General features: G+C 38.3%; 1 protein-coding gene across 1 annotated transcript in view; it reads left to right on the top strand.

Annotated features, from left to right (window-relative positions):
- The first annotated feature begins 93 nt into the window (after positions 1 to 93).
- Positions 94 to 23,969, top strand: part of Nol8 (nucleolar protein 8) — a 25,424-nt gene continuing 1,548 nt past the window's right edge. The window contains exons 1-17 of the mRNA XM_028763243.1: positions 94 to 335; positions 498 to 651; positions 1,311 to 1,466; positions 2,126 to 2,188; positions 3,819 to 3,897; positions 5,930 to 6,065; positions 7,159 to 7,227; positions 8,234 to 10,027; positions 11,119 to 11,232; positions 11,833 to 11,955; positions 12,228 to 12,318; positions 13,951 to 14,086; positions 16,046 to 16,123; positions 19,515 to 19,786; positions 22,194 to 22,320; positions 23,136 to 23,203; positions 23,565 to 23,644. Of these exons, the coding sequence (XP_028619076.1) occupies positions 615 to 651; positions 1,311 to 1,466; positions 2,126 to 2,188; positions 3,819 to 3,897; positions 5,930 to 6,065; positions 7,159 to 7,227; positions 8,234 to 10,027; positions 11,119 to 11,232; positions 11,833 to 11,955; positions 12,228 to 12,318; positions 13,951 to 14,086; positions 16,046 to 16,123; positions 19,515 to 19,786; positions 22,194 to 22,320; positions 23,136 to 23,203; positions 23,565 to 23,644 (3,423 nt within the window). The 5' untranslated portion in view covers positions 94 to 335; positions 498 to 614. The remainder of the gene's footprint in view (positions 336 to 497; positions 652 to 1,310; positions 1,467 to 2,125; positions 2,189 to 3,818; positions 3,898 to 5,929; positions 6,066 to 7,158; positions 7,228 to 8,233; positions 10,028 to 11,118; positions 11,233 to 11,832; positions 11,956 to 12,227; positions 12,319 to 13,950; positions 14,087 to 16,045; positions 16,124 to 19,514; positions 19,787 to 22,193; positions 22,321 to 23,135; positions 23,204 to 23,564; positions 23,645 to 23,969) is intronic.

Below are 23,969 nucleotides of genomic sequence, written 5' to 3'. Positions count from 1 at the left end.
CGTCACGGAAGGGGCGGTTCTGGGAAGCACGTGGAAATGAGTCTCTTTATTTTGGTTCCGCTTCTTCACTTCCGCCTACTTGACCCGGAAATCAGGAACACGCGGCGGACTGTGTTTTCTGTAGGAGTTACGGAATTTCTTTTTCCTTTGACAATTTTACAACTTGGAGAAGTAACAGAACGTTTGTTAAAGCGAAGGCAGACGAAATAAAGAGCCCTCTGGAACTGCGTGAAAACGGAACCTTAGGAGATTGGGTTGGAAACCCTGTAGGAAGGAAAAGAAAATGCACTTGCCGGCACGTGTAATTAGACGTTGGGAACTACACTGCGCTTAAGGTGAGGGACGGCGTCCTGAGGAGTGTGTTTGCGCGTGAGAAGTGATGGGCTGTTGGGCCTAGCCTCTCCCCTCCTTCCTTGGGGCCTCTCGGAGGGAGAAGGCGGGGTTGGAAGGATGGGGCGGCGGCTACCAAGAAGTGGTACACTGTAGGTCTTCCCCAGACTGCAGGTCTTTGCATTGGGCTCCTGCCGCTGTTTTGTGATCTCGCTTGGAAGGAGTCAGCCGGCTTTTGAAGAAGGTTTGAGTGAGAGCTGAACATCTGCCGAGAGCTAAACGAGATGGAGAGACCTGTGGAAAACGTTTCCAGCACTCTTGGTAGGACAGTGTTAACAGTTCCGGGTTCTGAAATTAAACATTATGGTCCTTGCTTCACCACTGCTGTTTCATAAATGGCACTGGAAAAAGTCTTAACCGCTCCTACTCCCCTGACCACTGAGATCAAACAACAACACAGGCACAAAGTGGGGAAAAATATTTTAGGTATAACTTTAGTTGCCCTCTTTGTGACTAAAGGCTTTGGGAACACTTGTATTTTGCCATACTATTGTAATTGCAGACTTTATCTTTGTTATGACTATGGGGCTCCCAAGGTTGGAGACATATTTTTATCCTTTAGCTTACTATTTTTGCCAGTATCTGTTAAGGTAAAAATAAATGTAGAAATGAATGGGGTGGAGGGACCCCAGTACTGTGAATAAGAAAACGATAAGGTTAAGATATAATACCTAGTTGTTTTTAGAGGAAACATACCAATTCATGGGTATGCTGCCCTTAGGTGCAGTTGTAAAGTGTGTTCGTTGAGAACGTGGTTGTAGGGGCTTTATAAAATTTCCAGTGATGAAAACGGAAAGCAATACAAACGAAGAGACATAGTTTCATAAGATGAACTCGGCACAGAGGTTGCAGGGGAAATAGTTGTGTTATATTTCTGAAAAACTATTAAAGTGTTTTTCTGTCCAAAATTACTTTTCCAGATAGATGCCCAACATTCATGAAAGCCAACAGAGAAATGAAGCGCCTCTTTGTGGGTGGACTTGGACAGGGCATTTCTGAGACAGACCTGCAAAGTCAGTTCAGCAGATTTGGAGAAGTTTCTGACGTGGAGATCATCACTCGGAAAGATGACCAAGGTAAATCTGTAACACTAGGTAGTTAAAGATGGACAACTCAGATATTACAGGAGAAGGCAACTCCAGAGCTTAATATTAGCATTAAACATTATGTATGGTGTGCTGGAATTATTTCATATGAAAATTAATTTTGAAACCAGAAAAAGTATAAAACATTTAATTTCTAAAACATCTATACTTTGATTTTAGGAGTCAACATTCTAACATTATCTTATTAAGTAGAATGTCACTAACATGCAATCACGATGTCTGAACTGATTACTCACTAACATGCCATCAAGAGGTGTCTTAACTGATTACTTGGGGGGGGGGGGGTTCTTACTCATTTTGAAATTATTTGATCATGTTTTTAAAAATGCAGACTTTAGTCAAGTGAGGCAAAAAGCATTTTCTTTCAAAGAATAAATATCTATGAACTCACTTAATGAACTTGGGAAAAGCTTTTTTAAGGCTGGGGGTGGTGGCACACATTTGTTGATCTAGAATTCAGGGGGTTGAGGCAGGTGTATAGTCAAGGCCAGCCTGGTGTACACAGTGAGTTCCAGGACAGCCAGTCCTATATAATAGAGAGACCCTGTCTCAAAAAAAGAAGTAAAGAGAGAGCTATTGAAATTTACAATGTTCTCTGGATAAGGATTTAAATCAATTTTTTTTTAAAGGAAATTCACAGAAAGTCTTTGCATATGTTAACATCCAAATAACAGAAGCGGACCTGAAAAAATGTAAGATCATCATGTATTTTTTATTCTAATTGTTAGTGTGGTTGTATAACTTGAAATGACTTTGGTTCCATATCTAAGCCTTGCTAGTCACTTAGGTGTTGTGTAGATGGACAACCATGACCTAGAGAGCTCTGGAGCCCTATGTCTCAGGTTTCAGATCATTCTGTTTTTGTCAGAAGGCATGCTGGTAGGTTTGCTCAGAAACTGGTATTTTCAAATAATTTGAACAAAGGACCAAACTTGCATAGAAATTGCCTCTTACACTTATACCTCTTATCATGAGGGCACACTTTCCTTGGCCTCTTTGTTTTTTGGACAGCCAATCCTTTGTCATTAAGACCTGTTGCAGGGGCTGGAGAGATGATCAGCAGTTAAGAGCACTGACTGTTCCTCCAGAGGTTCTGAGTTCATTTCCCAGCAACCACATGGTGGCTCACAACCATCTGTAATGGGATCTGATGCCCTCTTCTGGTATGCCTAAAGACAGTGTACCCACATACAATAAATAAATAAATAAATAAACAAATAAATAAATAAATCTTTAAAAAAAAAAAGACCTGTTATGAAATGACATTAGAATATGACCTTGTCAGACCATATCTTTGAAACTGTTATATTCTTATTATAAGATTAGTAAAGATAAGGATAAATACTAGCTTTCAGTGATTAAAAAGAGGAGATGATTTATCATTCTGTTGATGCAGTTAATATTTTGCAGTTTCTTGAAAGTCTAAAAAAAAAAAAAAGCACCTAAAAGTAAGTGAAAGGCATATTGCCACTGAGAGAGGACAGTCAGCCTTTTGTCATTTCATTTGTGAAAAGATTATCCTTGCTGAGAATATATATGTGGTAGTTTATTTAAACAGTAAATGAAAACATACAACCCCTTACCTAATAATGTTATTATAATGAGTAAACAAAGTAATTTGTGTACATAGTAAAATATCTACTGCTTGGAAATCTTGTTAGCACTTACATTAGGAAAGCTATTAGAAAATCCACTAGGGCACAACAGTTGAAGCGTAATGCAGTCACTAGCTAATGTGTGCCTTCTTTGCAGTGAGAATTGGATTGAGGTAAATAATTAAAATGTTACAAGATCACAAAATGTGCTCTAGTTCACAATGAAAAGATTTAATTGATATTTGCCATGTGGAAAATAACAAAGTAGTGAATAGTTACTTACCAGAAGTTCCTGAAATGAGTCTATAAACAAGTTGCCATAAGTTTTGCTTTATAGTTTATACATTATTTTCTGTTAGCCTTCAAGTAACTGGGAAATAGCGATCATAAGAAACCTATAAGCTGGGGTAAAGCGATGACTCAGTAGTTTAGAATGCTTGCTGCTGTTGGAAGAGACTCAAGTTTAATTCCTAGCATCCACATGGTGGATCACAATCATAGACTCCAGGGATCTGGTGCCCTCTTTGGCCTCCAGGGGTACCCCATACAGCAACAAGCATACTAACATTCACATAGACACATTTATGCAAGAAATTAAAATAAGCCTATTTGTTTGTTTGTTTATTTTTCTTTTACATGTAGGTGTCTCTGTAACAAATAAGCCTTTTTTTCCTAGTGCTAAGTAATTAGGGAAAAAAATTGCAATAAATTTTGACAATTCTTTTAGGTATGTCTGTTTTAAACAAAACAAAATGGAAAGGTGGAACATTACAAATTCAGCTAGCAAAAGAAAGCTTTTTACACAGGTAAGATTTGCCTTTCATATGTTTAAACCCATTTCTTTCTAGTGTAATTGTTTTTATAAGTTTACCTAAGTAATTTGAAATCATTTGATTTCAAATGATTTCAAACTATCTTACTAGTTGTCATGATTAGCTTGTCAACTTGATACAACCTAGAATAAGCTGGGAAGAGAATTTTAATGTGGTATTATTATCTAATGTCTGGTTGGCTTGTGGTTGTTTGTGGCAGATTGTTTTGATTCCTTCACTGATGTGGGAAGTCTGAGGCTGAAGGTGGATGGTGCCATTTTCTAGTTTGAATCCTTAGATTGTGTAAGCGTAGAGAAGTAGTTGAGGGCTATGCATGCATTCATTTATTCTGTCTCTGCTTTACTATGGATGTGAGTAGTTGCTTCAGGTTCCTGCCTTGACTACTGTGCAGTGGACTATAATGAACTATAACACAGAGTCTGGATCTTAAAGAAACCATTTCTCTCCTAGGTTGCTTTTTATATGGGACATTTTATCACAGCAACATTCTTGTTGCTGTGATACATAAACATATACATATATGTTTATGTTTCCTTTCTAATACTATCTTCTTAGGCTTTCCCTCCTTCGTAACAACTATCTGTGTGATATCAAAAGTGACTGTTATCTCAGTGTCTCTTTACTGAAAGACGTTTAAACTCTTTCTACCTCTTGCTATCTGTAGATGATCTGTGAGGATGTCTTATAAGTGTGAAAGTATTTCTCAGGGTTTTTGTCAAAAGGTAGAGTTTTCCTGAATCTTAGAGTTGTGTTATTACAGATGATAGTAAATTACATATGTTAATTTTGACCATTAAATGTAGTATCGTACAAAGAAGGGGGAAGAAGGTATATAAATATGAGATTGTCCTCAGCCAGGCAAGCATAGTGCTGGAGCAGTAGCTAAGAGCTTACATCTGATTCACAGCCAGAGAGACAGCTAACTGGGAATGGCTTGGACTTTTAAAACCTCAAAGCCTACCCCCAGTGAAACACCTCCTTCAGCAGGCCACACCTAACCTAACCAAACAGTTCAACTGGGGACCAAGTGTTCAAATTTATGAGTCTATAGGGCCATTCTCAGAGACATACGACTAATACTGCCTGTGATTTCATAGCAAGATTGTATAAGAACCATTAGAGTGTTTGTAGTCATAAAGCTAATTTTTCAGAGGAAAAAGATTAGGTTCATTTGGGAATTTTCAAAATGGTAAACATTTGAGAATATAGTGGAAGAAAGGGTTGAATATGTAGTCATGACAGATTGCTCAGCATACATAATATCCTGTAATTGACACCAGCCTGGCATTAAAAAAAAGTGTATCAGTAGAGCTTATGGTTTGTGGTCACTCCTCCAGGAGTGGGAAGGACATTATCTAGATTGCATTTTACGATTTTGTGTGTAAAATGGAAGCTGATGTAGACAAGTGTTAACAAATGTGATTTGATTTGCTACACTTTTCAATATTTTCTAGTTACTCTACAATGAAAATTCTTTTTTGTTTGTTTGGGTTTTTTTTTGTTTTTGTTCTTTTCGAGACAGGGTTTCTCTGTGTAGCCCTGGCTGTCCTGGAACTCACTCTGTAGACCAGGCTGGCCTCGAACTCAGAAATCCACCTGCTTCTTCCTCCCAAGTGCTGGGATTAAAGGCATGTGCCACCACTGCCCGGCTCTGAAAATGTTTTGTGTTTAGAAAATAGTATAAGTAATTATTCTTTTAAAGAAGTATTTTAGCTGGGCAGTGGTAGCATACATGCCTTTAATCCCAGCATTCATGAGGCAGAGGCAGGAACTTTGTGAGTTTGAAGCCATTGTAGTCTACAGAGAAGTTCCAGAACAGCCAGGGCCACACAGTGAAACCTTGCTTGGAAAAACAATTAGCCAAACAAAAGAATTATTTTATTTTGTTTTATTTTATTTTGTTCTTTTAATACTATAAAAATGTTTGGTGCTTACTTAGGGTTACCTGAATCTCACCCCTACACGTTTTCATAGCTGATTTGTTTTTACTTCCACTTCACTTCAGATTGGCCCAAGAAAGAGAAGAAGCAAAAGCAAAGAAAGAAAAATTAACTACAGACAACACCACCTTATTGGAAAAGATAGGAGGAATAGATTTCCATATGAAGGCTGTGCCTGGAACAGAGGTACCAGGACATAAAGTAAGTCTCCTTCAGCAGACTGTGTGTCGTGTCTCCTGAGACCTCATATTTGTAGTTGTGATAGCCAAAGCAGATGCTTTTTTTCCACTTTGGAGCAGTTGTTCATAGGTTAGGGTTTTGCCTTTTTTTTTTTTTTTTTTTTCATTTTCATCATGTGTTTGTAAGTCTTATGTCAGCACAGCTTCCCCACTATTTTATATAGAGAGAAATCCAAATCAGGTGGCAACTCTTCCTAAGGACACAGGTGATAAGATGGACAGACAGGTCCCAAGTTTGCTGTTTATTTTCTCACTTTCTTCAGCACTATTTGTGTTTTTATTATTACTGTTGTTTTAGGATTTCATACATGCATATAATGTATTTTGATCAAATCCATTTCCTGTTCCTTGCCCTCAAATTTTCTGTATTTCCACCACTACTTTTCCTCCCAACTTAATGTGCGCGCTCTCTCTCTCTCTCTCTCTCTCTCTCTTTCTTTTCTCTTTCTTTCTCTCAACCCACTGACTCCGCTTAGTACTAATCTGTATGTACATAGGTTCAGGACCATCTACTAGAGCCTTTTGGTTGCCGTGTCCCAGAAGGAAATTTAGCTCTTCTCTCCCAGGAACTCAGTTGCCAATAGCTCTCAGCAGAGGTAGGATTAGAGCTCTTACCCAATCCATGCTGGGTTTTGGCTGGCTTGGCTTGATGGTGTTACTTATCAACTGAGGGTGACCTTGAACTTCTGATCCTCCTAACTACCTCTTAGGTGGTGGGATTCCAGATGTGTCCCAACCACATCCCGTTCATAAGGTCCCGAGAATAGAACTCAGGGCTTTGTGCATGCTAGCCAAATGCCCTACCAACTGGGGTATATATGAGGCTGTGGCTCTATATGTGTATGTGTAAAGTACTACCCATAGTTGGAATTTTCTTGTTTCTTTTGTTGTTTCCTCATACTTTTCTTTTTTAATACCTTTTATTATCAAAAAACTAAGATCCATTGTAATAGTAGCCCATTGTGAGTTCAACATTTAAAAAAGTTACATGTATGTATTATTATTTTGCTTATATTTGTGACAATCATAAGTCCCTCCCCCCTTTTGTCTTTTAGAATTGGGTTGTAAGTAAATTTGGAAGAGTCTTACCTGTTCTTCACCTTAAGAATCAACATAAACAAAAAATATCCTTTGTTTGGCATTTCACAGTAACTATTATTTCCCAGAGTGACGAGCGTTTCACAGCAACTATTTTTTCCCAGAATGATGGCGAAATAGCTTTAGGATTTCACTGCCTTTATCAATAAAGTTTAATTGTTTCAGCGTATTGTTACCTTTCTCTGCAAGGTTAGCTCTAAGTCATCTACATGTAGAAAGCACTTTGAGAATAAAGGGTGACATGAAGTTTTATATAGTTAGATGATATGAATCTTGATTGCCAAGGAAACATTGTCATTTGTTAATGTAACAATCTTATTATAAGCTGGGCATGGTGGTGAATGCCTTCAATCCCAGCACTTGGGAAGCTGAGGCAGACAGATCTCTTTGAATTCAAGTCTACTCTGGTCTACATAGCAAGTTCGAGGCCAACCAGGACTATGTATTAAGATCCTGTCTCAAAAAACAAACAAAATCTTACTATATAGGGATTCACAAGACATTGCTAATGGGGTAGTGCAAGAATAACAAATGAGGCCACCGTTAAAGAAAACTTAAGAGGAATTGATAGAACTCTGATAGCATAAATTAGTTCTAAAAAGAAAATACTAGATAAAAATGGGCTAACTGATAAGCAAGAAATAATATATGGAGAAATAATATGGAGTCCAAAGTGAGCAAATTATGATGTCTGTTCCATGCGGTCAGTTATCTGAGACTTTGAGACCCGGGTATCTTGGCCATCTGTACAAAGGCCATCTGTGTATGTATCGGAGAGTTTGCTGTAATATTTTTCATTCAAGTAATTTCTCTCATCTGATAGTGGTGGTGCTTGATTTTAGCTTTGGATATATTATAGTTCACTTTCATAGAGCCTAGAAGCTTACCATGTAGAGTCCCCATTTAATTTGATGAGAAATTGAAGGAAGATAGAATGAAGGACTTATTCAAAATTAAGCAGTTTTCCTGTTTCATAAGATTGGCAGATTTCCCTAACACCTGATGCTTTTGCTTTTTCCTTTACTGAGTAACATTATGAAATATGATCCATCGAAATACTGCCACAATATAAAAAAGATACCGGAGAATTTGACAGAAACCACTCCCATAAGTGACCTCACTTGGGAATTGGAAGGAGGCAATGACCCTATGAGTAAGAAACGTCGAGGAGAGTTTTCTGATTTTCATATCCCTCCTCAAAAGGTCAAGAAAGTACAGAAGAGCAACGATCCCATGGAGTCCAAGGTTTCTGATACTAGTCTAAGGACTAATCAAGTAATGGAGAGGAACAAATCAACACAGCCTATGACTGTACACAGGACAGCCCCAAGTACTGTTACTCCTTCTAAACCACTCCTTGTGCCCAATTCTAGTACTCAGAAACCTAAGCATGTGGTTTTTCATAATTCTGACTTTGAAATTATCTGGAATAAAAGTAGCATGTCTGATGATGACATTGACTCAGAAGATGAATTAAAAATGATGATTGCAAAAGAAGAAAACATAAAGAAAACTGGGCATTCCTCAGTCAATGAGTCTGAACATGATACTTTTGAAGTTGTTAGGGATGATTTCAAATCAAATATTCACAATCTTCCTTCTAAAGCCAGCTTAGGAAATAACCATGAATATGATTCAAGCGATACAGATGAAATTATTGCAATGAAAACAAACATTGGTAAGGTCAAAAACAGTACAGAATTTTCACAACCAGAGAGGACTATAAGCAAGAAAAGTTCTTTTCAAAAGATAGAACCTTCTAATGACTGTATAAAAGTACAAGAAATTAACGGCAACAAAGAATCAGCCCCATATCATGGAGTAAAGTTTGTAAATCCCAAATTTCCACCTGACTCCAATGACAGTGACAGTGAAGAGTCTGAGGAAGATGAAGAATATAAAGCCTTGATGAAGAACTGTCCCCGTGTCAGTCTCACTCTGGCTGACTTGGAGCAGTTGGCTGGCAGTCATCAGAAGTTTCCAGGAAAAGACAATGAGACTAATGGTCCACAAAACATCAGTCACTGCAAAATTGACACAATCTCCAAGAGTTCCAAGACTTCTGGTGACAATGGCCGACAATGCATTCTTCCTGAGGAGATTGTGGCCTCCCTTTTAGAGGACGAGAACTCTTACAGCAAACAAAAATCAGAGGAAAATATCCTAAAGCCAAAATTCCAGGCCTTCAAGGGAATAGGCTGTCTCTATGCAAAGGAGTCAGTGGACAAAGCTTTGAAAGAGAATATTGCCTTTAACACTGTCAGTGAGCATCACAGTTCCTTGAAACACGAAGATGACAGTAGAAGTTTTATGGAAAATGGACTCAAGTGTGTCAATGGCTCATCAAGCAAACTGACTTCAAGCCAACCTGCAAAGGTGAACGACCCAAACCACATTCAGCCTCCAAAAAGACAGTGTACTTTTGAGAACCAGAACCATAAAGTAATGTCCTCTACTAGTTTTGACAAGGGAAGTACAAATTCTCTCCCATGTCCATTGACGTTAAAAGCTAAAACGTCCCTAAAGAGTCAGAAGATAGACTCTGATGGAGACGCTTGCCATTGGCCTGAAAGTAGAAAAGCTTTAGAGAAAGAGAAGACCAATTTAAGCAACCTCATATCTCTTGAGAAACCACCAAAGGTGTCTCTCAGGGAAGACCCTCAGAAAAGCACAGCTGGTTTCTCACTTTCTGCTAGTAATGCATCCTGTATCAATCCTAAGGATAAACATGCTGAAGACAACCAGAAGCGATTGGCAGCCTTGGCAGCGTGGCAGAAAGCCAGAGAAGTACAGAAGAAACTGGTGCACAGTGCATTGGCAAATTTGGTGAGCTCATTTTCATTCTATGGACCTAAAAAGAGTGTTCTCAAGGTCCAGGTTTTCCTTCTCATGTAGGTGGGTGTGTCCTCTTAGAGCTCATTGTCCTCTTCACATTGACTACTTTTCACCTGTGCTATTGAGTCTATAAAACAGTTGCAAAGTTATCTATAATTTATCACCTCATTAAGAAACTAATTTGTATAATGATTACAGCAAGCATAATATAAACCTTGATGGTGTTTACTGTAGTGAGTCTTTGTTCATTCCTCTAGCAGCACAGAATAATGGTTAAGTAATGAGATCCATACAGCTATCGATGCATTGTATGGCAAGCAGGCCTTAGAACACCAAAGGTTAGGTTTCCTCAACCATACAGAGTAATGTGAAGGGATTAGAAGGAATTATACTGATGTGGGAAAGCAGCAAGGGAAAGGAAAGATCATACTCAAAAGGAAGCCATTTGTCTAAAAGTAAATTTTTTCAGTGACACTAGTGTTTATAGACAGTGTTAAGCCAAAAAATGAAGCAGCAGTGATTAGGAAGGATGGGTTGCACAGATACTTCAGAGGGGTGAGACTTTATTCCTAAAGCTGTGAAAAACTGAAGAACTTTAATCAAGGCATTGAAGGTTAGTTGTGTACATTTTGTAATGGGAATTAACATGCAAACAGATTATCCAGCCCTAATAGTTTTTAATATACAACAAACACTATCTGTGACCTATAGTGTCTAAAATGTTTACTCTGAACCTTTACAGATAAAGTTTGTCAGCCTCTTGTTTATAGATCCTTCAGGCCATGGCATAAAAATAAATACAATGGAGTCAGATCTGGAAGCAAGGAGAATCTTTCAGAGGTCAAGGTCCACAACCATGGCAGTGGTAGTTCTTAAAAATCCCGAGGTCAAGTTAATAGAATTTGCTTGTTACTGGATACAGAGAGAAAGAAGGCCTGAGGCTGTTTTGGAAAAATAGCAAATGATAAGGTTATTTCCTGAAGAAGGAAAAGACAGACAAGAGATGGGAGAAGATGATTCGGGTATGGACATGGATATACAGTTGGCCGTCATGAAATGTAATGCTGCTTGTGTTTCACTAGGATGGTCATCCAGAGGACAAAAAAACACACATTGTCTTTGCTTCTGATAATGAAAGTGAAACAGAAGAGACATCCACTCATGAGGAAAGCTGTCCAGAAAAGGAGCTGGTGAAAGTAAGGCCAGCCAAACATTAATCTGCTTTGTAGATTCCCCCTGTTTTGCCTTTCTTTTTGTGGTGAGGATGCTGTGTATTCTTTAAACTTTCAAAACTTCTGTGTCCATCTGTGTCCTAACCCAAACCCTAACCGTAACCCTAACCCTGACCCTGACCCTGAGTACTACAGTGTGTACCTAACCCAGCTGTAAAGTCTGTAATGTAACAAGAGCTCCATATAACTACCACTTGGCGAGAACCAGAGTTGCCCAAGCCACAGTACCCTGAGATGTCAGGAGTCTTGGAGACTTTTCTCACCCATGAACCTGTTTGTTAACTGTATGTAAACTCACATCAGTATTCATGCTAGACTGTAAGAAGTGTCCTTGCATATAATAATTACTCCTTTAATCAAAGTAGCAATAGGGAGTGTGTGGACTTAATGATCCAGGAGTGCAGTTAACTATCCCGAGTCGAGTTTTCATCTGTCCCACTACACACTTATTCCTCTGGATGCATTTGAATTGTTGGTTTTTAAATGTGAGGTGAGTACTTTATGAAGAGAATGGTGATTGCCTGCCTTGGTTAATGCCCATCTCTGATTTTATCTGCACTGCAGGAATCTGTGAGTAAAGCGTCTGGGAAGCTGTTTGACAGCAGTGATGATGAAGAATCAGATTCCAAGGAGGACAGCACCAGGTTCAGCATTAAACCTCAGTTTGAGGGCAGAGCTGGCCAGAAGGTTAGTGAATACTAAAAATAGAAACAGTTGCAGCATGTCTTAAGTTTTGAAGATTGTCCTAAAATCTAGCTAAGGAAAGGATAGTTCTGGGGTGGGATGTTTATTGTGGGAGTGAATTCTCTCTCACCCCTTACTGGTTCATAGGCAGTGCAATTATGCAGATGATAATATGAATTTCAGGGTGTGAGGAGGTACACTTAGAGACGTTTTAAAAATGTGCTTATGACAATGTTTTTTTGGGGGGTTTTTTTGTTTTTTTTTTCCCCGTGTAGCTTATGGATCTGCAGTCTCAGTTTGGAAGTGATGAGAGATTCCGCATGGACTCTAGATTTTTAGAGAGTGACAGTGAAGACGAACAGGAAGGTAACTACTTCATTGTTCAAACAGTGTTAAAGCTAATGATATAGGAAGTCACCTGGTGTCTTTTCACATAACACAGGAAAAAACTGTACCCTAAAACGAATTGAATTGAGTTTGTAGTCAGATGTGTATTAATGACTCTTAAGTTTCTTTATATATATATATTTTAGTATAACTTATATACTTATACTAAATTAGAAAAATGACTAATTTACATTTAGTAGGAAGGGCCTTTGTCTTCCTCTGGTGTACGCACTGGGTGCTTGTATTGGGATGGGTTGTTTTGTTTTAGGATGCTGGTTCATTTTTTGTTTCCACTATGCATAGGGTTCCCACTATGCAGTGGCCAGGCTGGTATCAAATTTGTGATCCTCCTGCCTCAGATTCCTGCTTAGATTACAGCATGCACCACAACTCCCAGCTATATGCCTATATTTTCTTACATATATTATTTCTTTATTGTGAGAGAGTGTGTGTGATCACACTTGTGCCACACTGTGCATGTGGAATTCAGAGGGACAACTTACTGGTGTTGGTTTTCTCGTTCTACTATGTGTATTCTGGGCCCCAAATCAAGTTACTAGGCTTGGAGGCAAGCACCTCCATCCTCTGAGCCATCTTTCCAGCCCAGTTTTTGTTTTGTTTTTTTAAATACATTCTTTTGCATTCATGTTTACTTGGGTGCCCATAAGAGTAATGATGTTATCAGAAGTATCCTAATTTTACTTCCTGTGAGGTTTTTCACAGTAGTAAGTCCAAATTCATCTACAAGCTGTTCCCTCACTTGGCCACCTTGAGTGAGTCTCCCTCCCCTGTGCACTTCCCATTCCCTTTGCAGTCGCAGAACTTGAGTCCTTGTGAGCTTTGTGTTTCTCTGCTTCTTGAGTAAATCAGATGTGCATCTCTTTTGTGTTTTGTTTTAAAATATTTCTTTGTCCAGTGAAATAGTCATGTTTCGAATCTTAGAAAATTTCCGATTTTTCTGTAGAAAACATAAATCAGATTAATTCCAGATTCTGTTTTAGGTAATTTCCTGCACTAATCTGAAAGAGTCTTAACAGTCTAACTTTTCATACTTCTTTTAACTAAACTAGCTGTTGAACTTTGATCCTCTAGTATGTTGTCTGTTCTGTCAGTTATGGGAGCGGCTTACGGAGTTGATACGGTAAAGGGTCTTTCTTCAGTATTTACTACTAAGTCAAAGACTGAAGAAATGTCACATTACTAGTCATTAAAATTGATTCACTGGTTGTCAGTTTTAAACTTACCATGGAATCTAGATAACACTTTCACAGTGTTAAGATATAATCGGAGTCTGTAATCACTTTGGGTCTATATTTTTTGTTTTATGTATGTGTTATATTTTTTTAGTCTTTATAGTTTTTAGACTTGCCACCAAAGACATTATTAAATCTAGATTTTATTTTTTCAGTTGCAAATAGAAGTTGGATATTTCATTTCCTAGTCATGTGATTTCTACGTTTTTACAGCAAGAAGTCTGAGAGAGAGGGAGACTAACAGATATGAGGTTAAGCTTGTCATCTGGTGTACTTTGAATGTATTTGGATGCATATGATGACTCAGATTTCTCAAGCAATGCTCGTCAAGAGATTTCTAGTTATTCTTTTTCCTCAGAGTTAAGTGAAAATAAAGTGGATGAAGATGAGCTTGCTGCAGAAAAAAAGAAAACCCTGAATGTTGTGCAGAGTGTTCTGAACATCAATGTGAACAACCCGACAAACAAAAGATCAGTGGCTGCTAAGAAATTTAAGTATGGCTTACAGCGTGTCACATTTCTGATGTTTTCATTTGCCTTGAATGTCTAGTGAACTTAATTTAAAATTAATTTTTGTGTTATTTTGTTCTTGAGATGCTAGTAGTCTATCCTAAGGCCTTACATTTGCTAGTCAGTTGCTTTTGCCCTGAGCTATACCCTCAGCCCAGCTGAGTCATTTCTAAACTACTGGAGAGAACAGTTGTCAACATATGTCAGACTTTCAAAAACGTTCTTTTCTCTAACCCAGTTATTCACTTTAAGAAATTTTAAATCCAAGTGTGGTAGTTACCAGCTTTAATCCCTACATTTGGGAGGCTGAGGCAGAGTGATCTCTTGAGTTTCAAGGCCTGCTTGTTCTACAGGGCAAGTTCTAGGACAGCCAAGGCTATACAGAGAAACCTTGTCTCATAAAACAAACAAATTTTAAAAAAAAGAAGAAAAAGAAAAAACTAATTTTAAATAGTTTCTATATAGCATTCATGATGTCATAGTAGCATTGCTTTACTGGTTAACCAATTGGAAGTGACTTTAAATATTAACTATGACATTAAGCTGTGCAAATATATTATGGAAATTTTCAAATGTGTACTTTAAAGAGATTAGTTGCTGTATTCGACCTGTAGATCATAATCCCTTTGGGAGTCACATATCAAGTATCCTGCACACCAGATACTTACATACTTACTGTTATGATTCATAACAGTAGCAAAATTAGCTATGAAGTAGCAGCAAAATAGTTCTATGGTTGGGGGTCACTACAACATGAGGAACTATCTTAAAGGGTCACACACAGCATTAGGAAGGTTGGACCACTGGATGAGTGGAACTTCTAGATACCGTGGATCCAGCTTCTGAGTGGTTGTCAGCATGTGATAAGTTTTCTCTTCTGTACCTCATTTAATCTTTTTTTTTTATTTTGTACAAGCTGTGGAAAGTATAGGTACTTTATCTATATATGCCTCTATATGTTAAAAGCATTTTTTTCCTTGTATATTGTTATTGAAATAAGATTTCACTGTGCCACCCAGGCTGGGCCCAAATATATGTGTGTACCAATGACATCCATCTTTAAAATGATTTTTTTTAATGTGCGTGTGTGTGTGTGTGTGTGTGTGTGTGTGTGTGTGTGTGTGTGAATCCCTCTTCCCTTCCACCATGTGGGTCCTGAGGCTCAAACTCAGGTCATCATAGTAGCAGGTACCTTGTGAGACAAAGTATTTTTCATTTTAATTTTTGTTGCTTTTGACACAGGATCTCTGTGTAGTTCTGGCTGGCTCAGAATTCACAAAAATATGCCTACCTCTGCCACCTGATTTCTGCTGGGATTAAAGTTGGGTACCACCACTCCTGGTTGTAAATTTTTAAGGTTTAAAAGGATCCAGGAAAACTCAAATAGATAGTTTTAAATGTTTATAACAAGATGATAATTCTTTTTGATGAACATTATTTTACCTTATTTTTTGTTCCCATCTTAGATAACTTGCAAGTTGCTAGCACAAAATATCCTGATAAAAGTTACTTAAGGGAAAAGGGGATTATTTCAATTCAATTTGAGATTGCAAATCCATCATGGTAGAAAAGTCAGAGAGGCAGAAGGAACTGATTCACACCCATAGTCAGAAACTGAGCAATGAGTGCATGCACACTTTCAGTCAGTAACTTTCTCTATTCTATAGGTCAGTGTCTCTTGCCTAGGGAGTGGTGGTGGTCACATGAGTGAGTCTTCTCATCCAATTAATGTAATCTAAATAATTGTCCACTAACATGCCCACAGCTCAACCTCGTTTATAAACATTCCTTCCCCAAGACCCTCTGAAGGTGATTTTACATTGTGTCAAGCTAACAATTAAAACTAACCCTCACAGCCCCTAATAGAGTCTTTGAAGTGACAATTGATGAACTGCTATTAATGTTTCAGCTCATCTTTTCCAACCTTTAATTCATCTTACACAGGGACATCATACATTATGATCCAACAAAGCATGACCATGCCATTTATGAAAGAAAACAAGAAGATAAAGAAAAAGAAAGGTAAATTGGGGTCTGTTTTCCATTCAAGTTCTACTGTAGCTGCCAAGTTAGTGACTTTAATAAGCTCTATTAAAAACTCTTCCATTTGAATAAGTGAAGATCCTTAGGTATGTGTAGGGCTTTATCAAAGAATTTTGTTTTTTTTTTTTAAACTAAAGTCTATAGATTTTTTGTAAAGGAAGTAATTGTTAATGAAATTAGGCTTTGCAGATCAGATAAGTTCTGGTATAAATAGTTCTCTTTACTTTGGTAGTAGAAAAGCATGTAGACATTGGAATTTGTGTCATATGTAACTTGTATGTGTGTAGGCGTCCTGCCTGAATGTACATCTGTGCATCCTAAGCACACCTGGTGCCTTTGAAGCCAGAAGAGAGTGTTGAGTCCCGGAACTGAAATTGCATACAAACTGTTACAGACAGTTGTGAGCTGTGGTGTGGGTGCTGGGAATTGAAACCAAGTCCTCTGGAAGAACAGTCAGTGCCCTTAACTGCTGAGCCAGCTCCCATATATAATTTTTGTATAATGTGAAATATTTTTTCATCAATTATTCCAACCTATTAAAGCCATTCTTGGGGACAGGAGAGATGGTTCAGTGTTTTAGAGCACGTGTTGCTCTTGCCAATGCACCAGGTTTGATTCCCACAGTGCAGCTTGTGCTGTCTGTAACTCTGGTCCCAGGGAACCCTATGGTGTCTTTTGACCTGTATGAGCACCAGGTGCACATGTGGTACATATAACATACATTGCAGGTAACACACGCATATATGTAAAAACAAATCTTTAAAAAAGAAACCTCATTCTTACCATGCAGTTAAGTGATAAGTAAACAGTGGCCTACGTCTGGCTGTTGGGCTACTGAAGCTTGCCCTCTCAGGCTTTAGATGTTTTCACAGATTTGATGTTTGCTTAGGAACTATTTCTTAAATTTCATGTCATTTGCCTTTTGAAGATTTAGAATTTTCAAGCCTGTAGCTGGTTCCTGTCAAAAAAAGAGAAGAACCTCTCCTTCTTATTTTTACTCTTCCCTCTTAACATTTTACTGTAACAAAACAAACAAACAAAAAAAACCCAGAAAATATCTTCAGTGGTTTCTTGAATGTCTCTCTTCAGCTAGATTTCCATGCCATTTAGGTATATGCTCTATTTTCTACATTACCACAGGTATCAGTGTTTCCAGAATCCCTCTTCTAATTCCCAATACAATTCCCCTCACTTTACCAGCCTTTACTTAAAACCTTCTTAAAGGCCATGTGGTTTCAACTAACAGTTTGAAGACCTTTCAGGTTTTTGCCATGATCCTAGTCTCAGAAATTACATGCTAAAAATAACTAAGTTGAATCTGTGCTCCAGGAATGGAATATTTACTTCCAACTTTTAAAAGTATGAAGAACCAGTTTAGGTAACCCTATGGTAGTTCAGCTACAGTGGGCAGAGGTGATGACCACTTCAAGGTAACAGTATCTTCTACATATAATTGGACTGATACACATGAACTCAAGGAGAGTGTGACAACACTCATAAGGCCTGCACCAGTTCAAGTCAGATGGTGTCCCACCACTGAGAGGGAAATGTGGGCATGAAGGACTGCCACCCCTGACCAAGTAGCTATCTGCAGTTGATACCTGCTAACAAAGGGAAAACCCATTTTCTCCAATGTTGTCTCACTGGGTTATAAACCACACTTCAAGGCAGGCCCCATATCCAAGAGTAGTTGGCCAACATAGAACAAACTCAATAGTATTTTTTTTGTAGATTTTGGCTTTCGTGTGTTTGTTTGTTTTGTGTGTGTGTGTGTTTTATTTTTTATATTTTTGTTTAAAGAGAAAACAAAGTTGGGTGGGGAGAAACTTAGAAGAATTGGGGAAAGGGAAAACATGATCAAAATACATTTATGAAAAAAATTGTTTTTCGCTAGGTATGCCTTTAATCTCAGTACTTGGGAGGCAGCGGCAGTTGGTTCTATATGAGTTCCAAAGCCAGCCTAGTCTACAGAGCAAATACACAGAGAAACCCTGTCTTGAAAAACAAAACCAAAGACCCCAAAATAACCAAAATTTTTTTTTTGTTTTTTTGTTGTTTTTCGAGACAGGGTTTCCCTGTGTAGCCCTGGCTGTCCTGGAACTCACTCTGTAGACCAGGCTAGCCTCGAACTCAGAAATCCGCCTGCCTCTGCCTCCCAAGTGCTGGGATTAAAGGTGTGCGCCACCACTGCCCGGCCCAAATGTTTTTAATAAACTTTTCTTTCCAAAGAGAGAGAGAGAGAAAGAGAGAGAGAGAGAAAGAGAGAGAGAGAGAGAGAGAGAGAGGCACGCAGACACAGACAGAGACAGAGAGAGAGTTAAATAGAGCAATTGTGTTCATTTTCATTTTAAATAGTACATTAAGAATTTTTGCTTTTTCTTATATGTACTATATAGTATAGATTCTTACTTGGTAAACATTTTATTAGCTAAAAGCTAAATATTGTAAACATGCTGTGTCTAAGATCAAACAAAATACATTTCTAAATATAGATGACTATCTAAAAATATTTGCAAAATATAATAATAGACTTATCAAACTTAACAGTTCACCTTTAAAAGATTTTTAATTGATTTTTTCTCCATAAGTTTAATAAAAATTGCAGAAGTATAAAACTTAAAATAACTTTAGAAGCTATTTGGTTTAACACATTCATTTTGCAAATGAGCATATGTAGCCGCCCGTTCTGCTGCTCCGGTCCGGGGGTCAGGGCCTAGCAAGAGAGAGAGTGGGGACGGAGACGCGAAGAATGGAGACAAGACACGGAGTCTGATCAAGTCTCTTCAAGTCTCTTTATTGGAAGGAAATCCTGGGTATTTATACCCTTTACCACGTGCCTTGCCCTCGTGGACAAGCACAGCTGAAGGCACTACGTCATGTGCCTTGCAGCGTGGATATCACGTGCACCTAGCTAGCAGTGAGGAGACCACGTGCACCCAGCAGCGTGGATACCACGTGCACCTTGCAGCTGGTGGCACTAAACAGCAAACAAGATATGTGAGAAAAACAAGATGTTTATCAGAGTGTGCTCAGCTGTTGTGGGCTGTTGAAAACAAGTCTCTTGTCAGGGTATATGGCCTGAGAAGGCTGCAAAGATGATAGCCACTTTCGGCTAGGAGTCGGCTCCCAACAAGCATACACTCATGAAAGCTAAATGATGCTTCAGTCCCTGCAGTGTAGTTGACTGAGTGAGAGGAAAGAGCTCCTGTGTAGAGTTTGCATCTGTCAGAGGTAATGTGTGTCAAAGAAAAATCTTTCTGTTCAAGATTGAATTATAAAGTTAGAAGTATCTAAGTAGTTTACCCTTCCTGATGTTGAGAATTTTCAGAGCTTGTCTTTGTTATGTGCGTGTTCATATATGTCATTTCAGTAAGGCAAAACGGAAGAAGAAAAAGGAAGAAGCTGAAAAGCTGCCTGAGGTATCCCAGGACATGTATTATAACATTGCTACAGATTTGAAGGAAATATTCCAAAGTATGAACAACACAGATGAAAAGGAAGAAGACGTGCCCAGGACTGAGGCTTGTGCTAGAGACGGGACTGGGGAAATCAGGAATGCTGCCACACTGACACGTGGGTCCGAGCAGACCACCGGCTTTACATTCTCTTTTTTCGATTCAGCCACTAACGATGTGAAGGATGGTATGGTTTTTTTTTTTTCTACTTTTTTATTTCAGTCAATTTCAACATGATTGAACTTACAGTAAATTAATGGATTTTGAGTTGCCTCAGTTTTTTCAGTCTGCATAAACAGTATGGGATTCTGTGTGTCTTGATTATAAATGTGATGTTCCTACAGGTGTGGAAAGCTATTTTTGCATTAGACGAAGCAGACTTGCTCAGGCTAGCTGCTGTATGAGTGGAGGCTAGACATTAATGCCCCAGGTTCCTTGTTTACATAGGAACAGTCAGTAACAAGTAAACTGCATCATTTCATTTAAATCATATTTCTTTTTTCCGCTGGAGATGTTGGGGTCTACAGAAAGGAAGAAAAAGTTAGCCTTTTGGTTTTATACAAATACACCATGTCATCAATATGCCATTTATTTCACAGCTTATTGTTTTAGATTTAGAATGTAGAGAAAACTGTAAAAGCAAGTCCTACAATTTTATATCCTATTTTGGGAGATCTACCCCTAACAAAAAGTTCCATAGATTTAAAAATAAGAAAATGGAAAACCTCCCCATTTTCTTTCTTTACATTTCAAAAGTATATCTGTGTGTCTGTGTGTCTAAGTGTCTAAATGCCCTCCAAGGCTAGAAGGGGTTAGGGTCCCTTGGAGTAGGAGTTACAGGCAGCGTTAGCTGTGAACTGTCTGATACGAGTGCTCCATACCAGATTCAGGTCTTCTTAAGGATCAGAAAATGCTCTTAAACACTAAGCCATCTCTCTAGCCTCTCTTTTTTTCCTTTGAAGACAGGGTCTTACTGTATGTGTATCCCAGGGTACCATGGAACTTGTTACTGTGTAGCTCAAACTGACCTCAAACTTCGGGTTTTTTGTCTCGACCTCTTGAGCGCCAAGATGATCTGTGCCACACCTGGGTAAAATTTTGTTTAGAAGACTGTTCTTTACTCGTATTCAAGATGTATGTCCAGCATTGTGGGAGTTCCCTATAAAAGGCAAGATGAATCTATCTTGCATCAGATATGCACAGCTAACTTCAGTGATGTGCTTCAAAGATGAGCATTTAAAATAGGAGTGCATGGATGGGGCTGAGAGATAGCCCAGCAGTTAGGAACATGTTCTGTTCTTGAAGACTACCCAGGTTTGGTTCCAGCACCCACTTTAGGTGCCTCATGACCTCCTGTAACTCCAGCTCCAAGGGAATCCAATTTCTTTGGCTTCTGAGCTCATATATACTCACTGACACATGTGCATATTTTTTAAAAAGTTAAAAGCACTGTGAGTTTACAGATACATGTCAACTTTCATCACTGCACTACTCCTAAAATAGCTACAGAAACCATGGTAGCTTTTCCAAAACATAAATGAGAAGCATTGTACCCTGTGTTCTGCTTTTTTATGTTTTTCTGTATGGTTAGTTTGACTGACAGTTGAATCGAGTATGAACTCAAATACAGTAACTTCAAGAGCCAAGTGTGAGACATAAAGTGGGCCCATATTCAGTCTTAGATACAATCTATTTTTAAAGAAGCTGGAAACTTGGAGACTTATGAGTGAGCATGCAGATCTCAGCAGTTCTAGAGAGCAGTTTTGAGAGTTGAAAACATAAACATGAGTTCCTTTTCTTGCGTGTGAATAAACAGGAAGAGACTCTGGTTTCAGTGCATCTAAAGTTGTAAGCCCTGGTTTTGTTTTGTTTTGTTTTAATGTTTTTTTGAGACAGGGTCTTTACATAGCTTTGGTTGTTCTGGAACTCATTATGTAGACCATTCTGGCCTTAAACTAGAGATTCACTTGCCTGTGCCTCCCTACTGCTAAGACTAAAGGTATGTGCTCCCATGCCTGGTCCTGTAGGCTTCTTTTAACAGCACTTAGGCAGTAGTTACTTATTCTTTGAAAATTATATTGCTCATCTATAAATCTTTAGCTTTTAGTTCTTTTTATAATTTTATATTCCTTATCTGATGACTCCAAACAGTGGCCTTTAGTATTTTAAAATTGAAAAAGATAATGTTACTTATTTTAGAAAATACAGGCCGGGCGATGGTGGCGCACACCTTTAATCCCAGCACTTGGGAGGCAGAGGCAGGGGGATTTCTGAGTTTGAGGCCAGCCTGGTCTACAGAGTGAGTTCCAGGACAGCCAGAGCTACACAGAGAAAACCCTGTCTCGAAAAACAAAAAAAACAAAAACAAAAAAAAAAAAGAAAAGAAAAAAGAAAATACATCCATAGGTCAGTGGTAGCATATTTGCCTCTCAGAAATAAGGCATTGGGATGGAAAAAAAAAAAGGTAGCATCTGATTTTAACATATTAGAAATTTAGTCATGTTTGCATAGTACAGTTAATCATTTTACTGTGTCTAGAAATACATGATTGCTCAGCCATAACTGCACTGCCTTTTATTGTCATAATAATATAGACACCTATAGAATCGAATCAGTGAAACATGGGAAGATAGTCTGTCAGAATGATCCCCGATTCCAAGACAGTAGTTCAGAAGAAGAGGATGTTACTGAAGAAGCAGATCACAGAAAGCCCAGCCCTGGGTAAGAAGTTTATGTGTAAAGCATGTGTCATTATACAAGCATCTAAAACAAATTTTATCAGGTTCTGTTTGAAATTCTTTTTTTTTTTTTAAATATTTACTTACTTAATGTATATAAGAACACTATAGCTGTCTTCAGACACACCAGAAGAGGGCATCAAATCCCATTACAGATGGTTGTGTTCCATCATGTGGTTGCTGGGACTTGAACTCAGGACCTCTGGAAGAGCAGTCAGTGCTCTTAACCACTGAGCCATCTCTCCAGCCCACTGCTTAGAATTCTTTTAACTTTTTTTTTTTTTTAAATGGTGATTTTTAGATGGCGACTGGTGGCAGATAAAGTGTACAAGGCAGAAAGGCTGCTGGTAGCATTCGTGGTTTGGAAATGAGATGCTCTGCTAAGTTAGGTACCAGCTAGGGAACACTGGCAAACAGGGTAACGGTGGGAATGAGCGTTGACATCCAGAGTTTGTACTTATTTCCTCAGTATTAAACTTGAGATAGAAGATGAGATGGGGACATTTTATAACATGAGCAAAGTGAAGAGCAACTTTTTAAAAGGAATATTTTATAGTTTCACTATATTATTTCTCCTGTTTTTGCTTGTTATGTGGGTTTCTTGTTTTTGTTTTAGACCAGTCTTCTATTGCCTAGTCTGCTCTTGAGCTCATTAGATAGCCAAGAACTTCCTTGTCCTCTCAGCACACGCTATCACACCAGCTGTCATCTCTTCTATCAGCACACGCTATCACACCAGATGTCATCTCTTCTTTTGTATTGAAAGTAATTTATGCCTTTTCTTTCTTGTGTTTTCAGAGAAGTGGTTCCTGAGAAAGAGACCATTAGGTTTTTCTTTTTCTCTGAAAATGACGACAGACTTCGTGGTAGGTCCATTCTTCTATTCAGTGCTGCGGGACAGGGAGTAGTGCAACTCTTACTCACTATGTACTACACATAGTAGCTATGTCTGGAAATTTTGGCCATGTCTGTAATGTGATTTATTCCCATCCATTTGAAGCTCATTACGAGGGCCAAGAGTGCCTCTGCCACCATGTTCATTGCTTGTTCATTATTATTATCAACCACACCTTATGTTGGTATAAGGACTTGTTTAGATGCTAACATACAAGAGTTTTCACTCCTTTAGAAGTCCACATAAAATCTCTGAAGCTGATGATGCACTATTCAGATTGTTCATTTCAATAGTAAGTAATTGGCTAGCTCATGCTTTTGTTTTTCCCATAGGTTCTAACTTATTCTGGAGTGGTGTGGGAGGTAGTATTAGCAGAAATTCTTGGGAAGCCCGAACAAGTAGTCTCCTTTTGGTGAGTAATGTTTCTCCATATTGATTTCCTCCAATCAAGATAGGGCATTAGTGTTACTCTTCCCTAGTCTAAGAACAATAGGAATAAGATATGAGCATTATAAAATTATATCAGCTGAGAACATGGCTTAACTCTTAGAGTTATACAACTAAAAAGAACTTTTGAATTCAACTATGACATGTTACGTCTGGAAAATTAGATGCCAGGGGCAGATTTTTTATTTTGAATGAGTGAGCTTATTAAGTATATAGCAAGCCAAAATGAATGGATAGATAGATAGATAGATAGATAGATAGATAGATAGATAGATAGATAGATAGATAGA

This window comes from Grammomys surdaster, unplaced genomic scaffold (genome assembly GCF_004785775.1).
Source record: "Grammomys surdaster isolate TR1022 unplaced genomic scaffold, NIH_TR_1.0 137, whole genome shotgun sequence".
NCBI lineage: Eukaryota > Metazoa > Chordata > Mammalia > Rodentia > Muridae > Grammomys > Grammomys surdaster.
Note: the sequence above shows the minus strand (reverse complement) of the source record. Positions and strands in the feature narration are given on the sequence as shown.